This window comes from Protopterus annectens, chromosome 1.part1 (assembly GCF_019279795.1).
Source record: "Protopterus annectens isolate FY-2018-M chromosome 1.part1, PAN1.0, whole genome shotgun sequence".
NCBI classification, from domain to species: domain Eukaryota; kingdom Metazoa; phylum Chordata; order Ceratodontiformes; family Protopteridae; genus Protopterus; species Protopterus annectens.
The window spans coordinates 1,105,088,897-1,105,102,498 of record NC_056726.1 but is presented as its reverse complement, the minus strand read 5'-3'; the positions used below and the strand labels follow the sequence as shown (position 1 = coordinate 1,105,102,498).

The following is a 13,602-nucleotide window of genomic DNA, read 5'->3' as shown; positions in this document are numbered from 1 at the left end:
GACCATATATCTCATTTCCTCTCTACTTTCACTGGCTTGTGTGAGTAATCACAAAATCATCATTTTTGAAATCCCTCCCCTTCAGCAATTTAAATTTATTGGCCATCCTACTGTATTCCATAGTACCAGAATACAAAAGTGACCACCCCTTTCAATCTATCTTGCTGTTTTAAAAATAGTAACTCTCCACTAAACCTTAACTTTTTAAACAGGTAAAACTTAAGTTACCTACTTTCACATCTAACTTCTCTAGTGCACACTGCAGTGTGCATTTTTTTTCATCTTACCTTTAAGCATCCCTGTGACTAGCACTTTCTCTAATACCTGCTGGAAAGCACTAGGAAGCCTTAAACTGATACAAACACTCAACTCTCCTTGTTAATAAGGAGAAATTAATTATAGGCACTAAACAGCCTATAATTGCAAAGTACCTTGCTAAGGTAAGGGAAAACAGCTCCTGTACTTTACAAAAAAAAAAAAAAAAAGCACCAAACCAGGCATGTCCAAGGGTCAGCTTCCAGTGATTTCTCCTGTCCACCTGGTGAATCTGGGCATATTGGCACAATGCGGCAACTGCCTCATGTACAGACAACCCTCTCCTTTTATCACCCAACACTACAACCTGTGAGAGATGCACTTACATAGCTAAAATGGAAGCAAAGCTCTCTCCACCCAGGATTGTTCTAGACAATCAAGAGGAAAAGGTTAACACCCAAACTGCACCTCAAGCAAGACATAGCCCTTCTAAACCCACACCACCAACACCCACACATAGCAACACTAAATCCACATATGCAGAGGCCCTTAACTGTAACCTGCCCAAGCAACAAGGACCTCTGAAGCTGAAACACAAACAAACACCAATCACAACCAAAGTGTCACATAGTTCACAACACCAGTGTGCCACCCAGCAACAGCCCCTAAGGCAAGACAATGTGCCAAACACTTTAGTCATAGGTGACTCTATAGTCCGGCACATTGATGTCCCTCTCACTAGGTTGAACATGGAGAAAATTACAGTCAGCTGCCTGTTGGGTGCCAGGATCCGCCACATAATGCATGCACTCAAGTCACTCCACAACAAGTACAAATATGACTCTGTCATTGTCCATGATGGAGTGAATGACTTGAGATGTACCTCCCTGGACCACATGAAAAGAGACATGGAAGAGCTCTCGGATCATGTGGCCCAGGCAGGTATGACCCTAGCCCTGAGTAGCATCCTGCCTTCGCCCAGAATGATACCACAATATAAGGACAAAATGATTGACTTCAACAATTGGCCAAGCTTCTGGTGTCATTCAAAGGGGATCCAGTATCTGTCTGCCTGGGACGACATGATTGACAGACCACGATGCTTTGCCAGAGATGGTCTGCACTTGTCGCCCCTGGGATTCAGGTTACTGGCTAAGGCTCTTGCAACCCCTATAGTGCCTTTTTTAGGCAAAGTTCAAAGGACAAAACCACCACCGTAACAGGTACAAGCATGCAAAATCTGAAGGTAATGCTACTCAATGCTAGAAGTCTAAACCTCAAAATGCACTCTCTCGAGGCGCTCCTAAAAATGGAGAACATCGATATCTGTGCAGTAACTGAGACCTGGTTCAAGGGTCCAGAGAGCACCCCTGCAATACCAGGCTATAACTCTTACCACACTTTTCGGCCACCAAACCAGGACCGAAACACTAAAGGTGGAGAAGTGTCAATATTCACCAAGGATATTCACACCACCAGGTTAGTTGCCCAACACAATGCGTCTGAAATTCTCCAGGTGCAACTAACACTAGGTAAGACTGCAATCCAAATTGTAGCTTGCTACAGATCCCACACCGTACCCCAAGATTCTCACTACACCTTTCTAAACATACTGGAAAATATTAAGATAGAACCAAACACCCTAATACTGGGTGATTTTAATTACCCTGCCATTAACTGGGAAAACTACTACTGTACCAACACCTTTGCCCAACGGTTCTTGGAATTCATAAATTCCAATACCCTGGATCAACTAATCCATAGTCCCACCAGGGGGTCCAATATTCTAGACCTGGTCATTACCAACATGGGAAATCGATGCTCCACACCTATGGTCACCCCCTCATTAGTCAGGTCTGACCATAAGCTAATCACCCTTAACATCCAGATCCCACCCCCACTCCCCAGTAAGGAAACCTCCATAAAAAACTTCTCCAAAGCCAACTTCATACTACTCAAGTCAGAAGTGACAAACTTCATGACACCCATGCAGACGGGAACTGAAAGTTCAACTGCTGAATCCTACACTAAGGCACTGTACGAGCACATCCACTCATGCATGAATCGTGCCATCCCAAATATAACCAAGGTGCTCTCATCCAAAAAAGCAAGCCAATCTGGTGGTCCCCTGCCATAAACAAACTTTACAACAAAAGGAAGAAACTGTTGCAGAAAAGAGGAAAATCCCAGGATGCAAAAAACTCCCTTACAAGCCTCAGTAAGAAACTGAGATCCCTCATAAAATCCTCCAAAGCTAGTTACGAAAATAAAATTGCCAAAGATTCCAAAGACAACCACAAGGCATTCTATAACTATGTCAAGAATCTAAATGGCAATGCTCAGGTCTGCTCTGAGCTAAAACAGAATGGCATTAAATATACTGATCCCAGGGATATTGCCAATATCCTGGCAGATCGATTCAGTGCCAACTTCACCCCCTAAATGGCCCATCTCAATACCGGAAGATGGCCAAATTCCGGTAATAATGGCCACACAGGTAAAAAACGCACTCTCCAAAGCTAAGAATACAGCATCCATGGGACCAGATGACATCCCGGGCTGTGTACTACATGAACTACAAAATGAACCGGCACCTCACCTAAGTGTCATGTTTAATCATAGCCTCATGTCAGGATTCATGCCCACTGAGTGGCGCACAGCTACAGTTATCCCACTCCACAAGGGGTGATCCACCTTGGATCCCAGAAACTACTGTCCCATCAGTCTAACAAGCCTTATCTGCAAGGCCATGGAACGTATTATCATGGAACTTATAAGCAAAGACATTGGCAAACTTCAAACACTGGACCCCACCCAGTTTGGGTTCGTGAAGGGCCGATCTTGTCTCCTGAACCTGATTGACTTCTTGAAATCAGTCTCCAGAGCCATGGACAAGGGTAAGGTGGTCCACACAGCCTATCTAGACCTTGCCAGGGCCTTTGACACCATCCCCCACTCTGGAATCATAGATAAACTTACTAAACTGGGCAATAATCCCTACGTCACCCAATGGGTTGCTAACTGGCTTACTGAAAGAAGCCACACTGTGAAAGTAGCCAACTCCAAATCCATCTCCAGACAAGTGATAAGTGGAGTACCTCAGGGTTCAGTCTTGGGACCGCTCTTGTTTGGCATCTACTTCTCTGAAGTACAGGCCAACACTAAGGGACTCTGGCTAACAAAGTTCGCAGATGACTGCAAACTGGGAGCCATTATTGAATCCCCAAATGATGTGGATACTCTACAAAAGGGCCTTACAGAAACAGATGCTTGGTGCCAGAGCCATGGGCTCAAGCTCAATGCCAAGAAATGTATAGTTATCCCCTTTGGGGAAAAAACATGTATCCGTGAATTACCATATAGGTGGAAGTACACTAAACACTGAAAGTGTGATAAGAGACTTAGGGACACAGGTGGACAGTGGTCTCAGCTTCGATAACCACAACGCCACAACAGTCAGGAAATCCTTCTATGTGGCACACCTCATCACTAAGGGCTTTTCATCCAGAAAAAAGGAGGTCATTGTCCCACTGTACTCATCCCACATTAGACCCATTATAGAATACAACGCCCCTTTTGGTATGTACCTCTCAAGACATCTGCAACAACTGGAAAGGCCGCAGAAATACCTCACTAAAAGAATCACAGGCCTAAAGCAGATGCCCTATGCTGACCACCTTAAAAAACTCCAGCTATACTCTGTCGCATATTGTCTACTCAGAGGCGATCTCTGCTTAACATACAAGGCCATGTCAAACCCAGAGCTGTTGGACATGCTACACTTAAAGAAATCCCAATCACTCAGAGCCAAATGCTCCAGGGATCGAAACATTGTCATCACAATAAACAAAACATGCTGGAGGGATCTGGAATAGATTGCCCATACATGTCAAGCAGAGTGCCTCTCTGGCCCTCTTCAAAAGGAACCTTGATGATTGGATGGGAGAAAGGAAATTCACCCCGGGGATCATGTCAGTTGCCCTGCTAGACAGGGGTGCAGGGAAGTAAATAGTGTGGGAAGAAATAGCCAGGGAATTGTTATGGCTAGGCTTGTATAGGCCCTAGGGCTGATAGCCTAGTACCAACCTATCAACCTATGAGAGACAAAGAGATCTATATCTATATTGATATAGATATACACACTACAAAAAATAGATAGATAGATAGATAGATAGATAGATAGATAGATAGATAGATAGATAGATAGATAGATAGATACACAGACTTGTGTGTGTGTATACATACATACATATATATATATATATATATATATATATATATATATATATATATATATATATATATATATATATATATATGTGTGTGTGTGTGCGTGTGTGTATGTATGTATGTACTGTCCCGGAGTGTTTTACTTCTTTCCTGTCAACAGATTCTCAACAAATGGCATTTGGTTTGAGTTTATCGGGTTCCTGTTCAAAAGAACATGGTGTATCCCAGGGTTTCATTTTGACAAACTGTTGTTTATCAGGTATTTGTTTCTGCTTAGAGAGGTTATTGTAAGGACAGATCTGTTACCACTCATCTGCAGATAACATTCAAATATAGGTCTCCTTTTCTACAGACAATATGTCAAATTTTGCAGCTTTAGAGGACAATTTGGATTTCATTCTTGACTGGATCACCAGCAATCATTTGAGATCTCACTTAACCAAAACTGAAGCAATACTGGTGCATATCACCATCTTCCCATATTACCATATACTCCCTACCTCCTATTATTATATTATATTATGATAATACTACCATCTTCCCATATTACCATATACTCCCTACCTCCTATTATTATATTATATTATGATAATACTACCATCTTCCCATATTACCATATACTCCCTACCTCCTATTATTATATTATATTATGATAATACTACCATCTTCCCATATTACCATATACTCCTACCTCCTATTATTATATTATATTATGATAATACTACCATCTTCCCATATTACCATATACTCCCTACCTCCTATTATTATATTATATTATGATAATACTACCATCCTCCCATATTACCATATACTCCCTACCTCCTATTATTATATTATATTATGATAATACTACCATCTTCCCATATTACCATATACTCCCTACCTCCTATTATTATATTATATTATGATAATACTACCATCTTCCCATATTACCATATACTCCCTACCTCCTATTATTATATTATATTATGATAATACTACCATCTTCCCATATTACCATATACTCCCTACCTCCTATTATTATATTATATTATGATAATACTACCATCTTCCCATATTACCATATACTCCCTACCTCCTATTATTATATTATATTATGATAATACTACCATCTTCCCATATTACCATATACTCCCTACCTCCTATTATTATATTATATTATGATAATACTACCATCTTCCCATATTACCTTCTGCTGTGCGTGTTGTCTGCATACAAGGGAATTGGTTGGTGCTTGTCCTTCACATCCAAGGTCTAGACATTGGTCCTAAGGATAGCCAGACATTGAAGGGACAGTAACACCTACTCTTCAATGCATTTTGCTTTCACCTTAGGATAACAGCCTGAATTAGATGTGCATTCCACTTTTAAAGCTTGGGATGGGCACTTGCTCTTTGGATTTGTCTCACCTTGAATACCGTAATTTTTCTCTGTTTTGGACTTTAGCATGTAGAACTAGGTTTAGAACTTCATGGTAAGCTTTTTGGGATGTACACAGAAAGGTAGCACATGGCCTACATCATGGTGTACCGTGATAAAGACCTGACTAAGGCCCTAGTTGTTTGGGGATGACTACCATAATGAACCAAGGTCTATAGAAACTGTCTAGGGAGGACAGTAATGAATGGCCATTGCTGGCTTACCAGATAACTTTGCTCAAATGACTTGCAGCAGCACATGAGTCTCTTGAATACAGAGCTATTTCAGTTTTTTGGTACTTGCATATTATCACAACCAGATATTCGTGGCTGCGGTAATATGCTTGTTGGTCTGCAAAGGTAGTGTGGGAGTCAGCGTAAACTGTTATCTGATATCTTTACTGGGTGTAAGTTCATATGTCCTAAACAAGCTTTAAAATGTGCTTCCTGTTTGCGTGATTTACAATTGGTTGAACTGCTGCCGTAGTGCAGAAAACAAATGAGGGGACATGGAAATATTTGGCTGGACTGTCATTGTACTGCCAAAGGAAATATCTGAATTGTCAGGATACAATTTTCAAAAGCAAAAACGGAGACCTGTAACTGTTTTCAATAAATAGTTTTTTTTAATTTCTGAAACTTTAAAACAAACAGTAAAATAATTTAAATACTACTAAGAAAGTGTTTGAACAGACTTAAAACGTTAATGTTATAACGGAGGCTAAAACTATTTGCATTAAATGATGATGACAGATTGCACTACTCTAGTCATGAACTGTGAAGTTGACAGTAGTGGTTTATTTTTTTTTATTGTTATTTTTCTGTCCTTGTACATAGGTGGTACTGTTGTAATAATTTGTGGATGAATTACGACAGCATAGATGTGCATTGTTCAGTTGTTGGTTTACTGATTGTGTGTGGTGGAAATTTGTCTGTAATTGCTGTCAGCATTGCATAAAAGCAGTCTTCTGTCTGTGCAAGCTGTGTTTCTCGCCAAATATATTCCACTAGGTAGGAGTCCAAATGGTGACGTGCAGTACCTATTTGTCGTTTGTTCCTCCACTTTACTGAACCCCACATTCTCTCTATGTGCTGTGTCTGAACTCTTGTATCTGGATCCAAGAAGTTGTACTTGTGATTGACTTTCTCAGGGGTGAATCCAGCGTCTTCTAGTTGTTTGCTTTGATATGCCCGGCAGGAGTCAAGAGTAAATAGTGCTGCCCTCTTTTATGTACTCTGTTATTTTTCTAAATAATGTTGAGGCTGCTCTATCAGTGACTTTTACAAGAAATGTCTCTCTGGTCTCCCTACATATCCCCCCAAATATCAACTGTTGAGGGAGGATATGAGCAGCATTACTTTTACGACGAGTGAATAGGGTTTCATCTATTTCAACTATACAACTTTTTCCTCCGATTTCTTTTCCTGCTTCTCCAATTCCAGGACACAGACATCCCTTAAGCAGTTACTCCAGTCTATCATACTCTTGTCAGCCATATCCAGTTCTTCCTGACAGAATCTTATCGATGTTAACTGCTTACAACAGCAGTAAATGAAACGGACAGCAGTGGTAAAATTAATCCTAATGCCATCAAACCAATTTCCAGCACGAATACCAATATGTTGGTAGCATTTCTCTGAATTGTACTTACAGAATATTTGTTTTCCAAAGTACAGTTTCATTGTATGTCCAGAACAGCATTTTTTACTTGCTGGTAAAATTCCATACTGCTGAAATAGTGCAACTGAGTCTTTTTCGCTCATTGGCAAATCCCACAAATACATGTTGAAGATACAAAATGGTTGTGTTACTACAGGAAAAGTTAATAAGTAGAGATGTTTGTCCAAGATGTTAACTACAACTTTGACAACATTTGCTACACAAGAAAAGGAACGTGCATTAAGCATACCAGGACTTGTAAATCTAATAGGAGATGGTGTCGGTAAACAGCAACCCTTAAGTAAAACATTAATTTCTCTAATGATTTAGTGATATTCATACCTAAACTAAGTATTTGGTGAAAGAGAACATTGCCTGTGTGATTTTGTATGTCTTATTTGTACTATTTACACATTGGGAAGCTTATTACCACAACAGCGAATATCTGGCTGCGATAATAGAGGAGGGGGAGAGATGGGGAAGGTAGTTTGGTGAAGTAGAAGAAGAGTGGAGAATAGTGAGAGAAGGGTGAGAAAGGGGGGAGGGAGTTGAGAGATGAGAGGAGTAAGTGTTAGATAAGATTTCATTTGGGAGTTTAAAAGTAAGAAAGGAAATTGTGAGTAGATGAGCTGGAAGGATTGGGTTTAGGTAATGGCTGAGGAGGGGAATTGAGCAGTTACAAATCTACATGGAAGAGAAGTGACTATGCAGTGCAATTTTGAAGCTAGAAAGTCTCAGTTGAAGGCATATAGATTCTGGAAGATTATTTCAGTTTTTGGAAATTGTCTTGCAGGTAGTTTGGGTTTGTGTACTTGGAGAAAGTATTGGTTTTCAGAGTGTAGGGGAAGAGTTGGAGTATACAGGGTAAAGAGGTAGCTGAATGCTGGACAGTCCTGAGGTGTGTGTGTACATGTGTGTATATGTTTATGAGAGATTGGGAGCTGGAGAAGGTAATGGGGGATTTTGAACCATTGTAATTGCTTTAGAGTAATACAGTGGTAAGTAGAGTGCATTAGTAGCAAATTTAGCAATCTTATTATAGCATGTTTCTAATTTTGTCATTGGTTTAAAAGGGAGGGAGAGGAATTTGTTATGTCTATATAGTAGCCCCAGTTTCTTATGGGTTTTATGTTATTTTGTAATGTGATAATCAAATTTAAGATTTTTATCTATAAATACCCTAATAGCTTAGTATGGGTAACTAACTCAATTTTAGTAGAGTTAAGGGAGAGAATTTTGAAGTCAGCTATATTAATGGGTAACTTTCTCTTGGGAATGCAGATCATAAGTTTGTTTTTTTAGGACTTAGAGAACTGACCAATCCACTACCCAAGACAGTTCTTTGGATGAATTAAGAATGTGGCTAGGGCCCTTAATGGTGCCTTGAACTGCATGATTCATAACTACTTATAACCTATACCCTATACTATAGTACAGTGTCAAAATGGGCAATGACCGATTCATTTCCACAAAATATCACAATATACAGTGTGATTGAAATGTGCTACTAACCTGAAGAAGTCTAGAAGGACGAAAGCGATCTTTGTTAACAATAGGTTATAAAAATAGAAATTAATTTTTACAAAATGTGTATGTATATATTTATATATATTTTTGATTGCCAAATGAACTAAGGTTGATATATTTCCAGCCATGTAGTATATTGTCTTGGATAAAATCAGACTTAATAATCTACTTAATAATCTGGTTAAATAAGAGGTACCACATCATTATACATTTTATTTAAAGTATATAAGGGTTATATATTATTATGACAGCTACTAAGTAGGGCAGGACCAGCTCAAATGTCACACTGATGGGGGAAGGGATGTGTATTTAACATGTGTACCAGTAACACTTTGTTTTACAGCACAATAAACCACTCCCATGCCTGATAAAAAGTATACATATATTTAGAAAGCTTGTGAGGAAATTATTACTCTATTTTTGTTTTACTTGGATCGCTTGTCTGTGTACTTAATAAAGGATTTTCGACTGGAAACAGACTATCTGCCTTGCTTGGATTACTTTTGAATACTTAGTAATGCTGTACAATTATATATTTTCTATTATTACTTTTTGATTTGTTTTGACTTAAGATGAGTTTTCGTTTGCTACTTCTACTACTATTGTCTGATCTGACTAATATACAGTGATTAACTAGAAATATATAGACTGAAAATCTTCCACACAGAGAAGTTTCTTACACTGTTTTGTTTTTGGACCCACTACACTTTAGTGGGTTGTTTTGAGACTTTGGGGATACCACAGAGATTACTTGCTAAAAGCACTATTAAAAACATTCTGTGTTTCCCAATAATAAACAACAAGATTTGCATAGGAGTTAGCATATGGTGCACCCATGGCTACTCCCCATAGTTGTAAGTACAGATCTTTATTGTAGACAAACACATTGTTATTTAAAATCAATTCTAGTAGAGTACAGAGTAGAATTATCTGATCATTGTTTACATGGCTCACTGTTCTCATAGCCTGTCTAACCACTTCAATGCCATAGTCATGAGGGATGGAAGTAAATAAACGTTGTATATCCATTGATACTAATAATCAATCACGTAGCTCACAATTTTCTCTGTACACATCTAATTCATCTAGAAGCTGAACAGTGTCCTTTAAAATAGTAGGAATTTCTAGTACCATAGGTCCCAAAATACTTTCAACAAAAACAGACATATTTTCAGTGGCCCAACCGCTACCAGAGACTATGGGTCTCATAGGTGGATTTTTTAGGGACTTGTGCACTTTTGGGAGGCCTTTGATATAAGGAATAACAGGATGTTCTGTATCTAAATAATGATATAAGCATTCATTAATCTGTCTGCACATGAGGAGATCATACAATACATCTTGAATATCCCTAATAATACTTTCATATTGTGTATTATCAATCATCCTATATGTAACATGGTCCCAAAGCATAGAGTACATAGATTCATTGTATTCACGACTATTCATAAGGACAACAACACCTCCTTTATCAGCTGGAGTGATAGTCAAGTTTACATTCCTTTGTAGCGTACTTAAAGCCTGCTTCTCTTCAGAACTCAGGTTATAATAATTTATTTTGTGCGCATCATAAAAAACATTACACCTCTCTCTCTCACAAATTTTTATGAGCATATCTACATGAGAAGGTAATGGGGGAGTATATAAACTTTTTTTCTTATAAACATTATGCTCTATTACTGGTTTGTCTTTAAATAAAAACTTCAAAGCAACATTTCTACCAAATAGTCTCAAGTCAGTTAATAACTCACTAGAATCCGTAGATGCTGCGGGAATGAAAGTCAAACCTTTATTTAATAGAGAACTTTCTGCTTCAGTTATCTCATGGCTGGACAGGTTAATCCATAAATTCTTCACTTCCTCTGTCTGCGATTCGACATGGATCTTTCCTCTGAATATTTTCTTTTGCACCTCCCTCTGTTCACTGAGCGTGTCTGGGAAAAGGTCCGTTGTCTAACAGGCAATGGCAAAAAACGTTCCATTGTCTGTGGAGCAAGTTGTTTAGGTATAGCTCCATTGTCCAATCTCTGTTCCGCTAGTTGGTTGGGGGGGTGGAATCAACCACAATGGTTTGCTGTGTGTTAGGTAGGGGATAGATTCCAATGCATTAGATCGCTGTGCTTCTGACTGCACCAAAGTATACACATCCATAGTAACAAGTGACTCCCTTCCATTCACATTTTTATGTACTAAACGTGCCCTGGAATCAGTATTATTAGCAGCAGAAGAATTGGAAGCACCAGAGATGTCTTGACAACCATGGTAATCACCTGTAGGCCAAGTAAAGACATTACCGGAGCAGAAATCAGTATGATCCCTCTGCAATTTATGTTGTTTGGTCTGCTGTAACTTTTTCCTCATACAGAGAAATGTTTATATTTTATATATGTATATATATATATATATATATATATATATATATATATATATATATATATATATATATATATATATATATATATATATATATATATATATATATATATATATATATATATATATATATATATATATATATATATATATATTGTCTAATATATCTTTGTACATATCACCTTGTTGTAAAATTAATTAATTCAGAATACTGAGCTTCAATGGATTCTTTTAACTCTTGCTCCAGCAGTTGAAAATACTCTGTAATAAGCTTTGTGTAGCTGAAGCTTAGATCGAGGTTCCTTTGCTGCCATTGCCTTAAGAGTTCAGGGTGAGAGTTACCGTAAGACAGCATACACAAGACACGCATTCCCATGGGGATAATGCGAAACTGCATGAGGGTGGCCTAATGGTTAAGGTGTTTGCCTTCGAAACAAAAAGTACAGGGTTTGAGTCTCACAAGGGATAATTGGCTAGGCTTAAAATGGCTAGCAAGAGCAATTAGCCTAGTACTAATCTATGAATCTATGAATCTATGAAATGCACACCTCTAAGGGCCTACGTTGCCAGGTATAGTGTTTTAATTTATACAAGTTGTTTTCAAATTCTCTCACCTTAGTCATGAAATGTCATAAGTCCACAGTCTCAGAAATAGATTGTATGTATCATTATCCACATTTAAATCCAAGGATAACAGCGGATTACCATGCAACCGAAAAATGTCTCCCCATCTTGTCTGTAGTGGGCTCTTATCTGGAATACAGTTAAGATAACAAAGGACTCTTTTCAGCCATGTGTCCTTGTTGGTATAAAACAGATATAAAAACAAAAGGAATAATAATGCCAACATGGTCCAAAGGTCTATGAAAGGCAAAACCATATAGCACTGTAGAATAAGCCAACTACTACTGTAGAATAAGCCAAACAGACCACCACGGCTACACAGATAAGAAAATAGTACAGTACAGTACTATGTACAACTGAAAAAAATAAATGATCAGAATAAGATCTAAATATTATACTTTTAGTGGTTGGGATAGCCTTTAAATTTTGCTACTGAAATACCAAGGCTCTTAATGTGTTAATTGTATAAGAGTACCTTGACGATTCAATGTATTCCTAACACTGCATAACAGTATGTGATGTTTAATTTTTTTTCTGTGTATATATTGTAGCTCTGTTAAAATAATAAAGATTTTCATGAAATACAACAAAAGAAAGACTTGGGATAACAGAGAACCACATATACTGCAATGTTGGTCCAGTCACAAAAATGGTTCTGGAATGGAATTCAGGTGCACTCTGTCTGGTCTTATTTTTATCACTACCCTTACCTACTGAGACCATGTGCTCAAAATTCTGCACCATTACTTCCCGGTGTAACTCTTTCTGCTCCTTGCTCAGCATCTTCCATTCATCCACTGAAAAGTCCACAGCAACATCTGCAAAGGTTTCTGGTAACTGAAAGAACATGAGATTTTTTAATGCACTCGTCCATTGTTAGTTAAACTTTTTTTTTTTTTTGCAGACAAGTTATGGTAACATTTGTAAATTACAATCACGCCATCTTCTGTTATCAGTGGTGAATCTCCTTTCCTCTACACCTGCAGTAAAGAAAAGAAAGTTCACATCTTAGGTTCATAGGTAGGTACTAGGCTATCGGCCCAAGGACCTATGTAAGCCTAGCCAACAAGGTTCCCTGGCTTACGCCACCCAAGAAAGTCATTTTCCTGTGCCACTGTCGAGCAGAGCCACAGAAGTGATCCCTGGGGTGTGTTTCCTATTTCCCATCCTCTCAAGATTTTTCTTGAAGAGTGCTAATGAAGAACTTTGCTTGACATAGATGGGTAGCCTGTTCCAGAGTATGGGAAGTCTCTGGGACAGGACTCTATCCCTACAGCAGGTCCTGTTTATTGTAGTGACAAGGTTTAGATCCCTAGAGCGTGTAGCTTGGAGGGATTGGGATTTCTTTAGGTGTAGCATGTCCAACAGTTCTGGGTTTGATATAGCTTTATATGTTAGGCAGAGATCACTTCGGAGTAGGCAAGATGCTACGGAGTAAAGCTGGAGTTTTTTGAGGCGTACTGTACTTAAAAAATAAATCTGCTTCCCAAATCTCCTTTACCGGCAGTGGTACAA

The 13,602-nt window shown here is 38.6% G+C and overlaps 1 protein-coding gene across 1 annotated transcript in view; it reads right to left on the bottom strand.

Moving 5' to 3' along the window:
* LOC122809041 (gastrula zinc finger protein XlCGF57.1-like) overlaps positions 1-13,602 on the bottom strand; it is a 150,794-nt gene that overhangs the window by 57,337 nt on the left and 79,855 nt on the right. Inside the window, exon 2 of the mRNA XM_044080255.1 lies at positions 12,798-12,924. Within this exon, the coding sequence (XP_043936190.1) occupies positions 12,798-12,924 (127 nt within the window). The remainder of the gene's footprint in view (positions 1-12,797; positions 12,925-13,602) is intronic.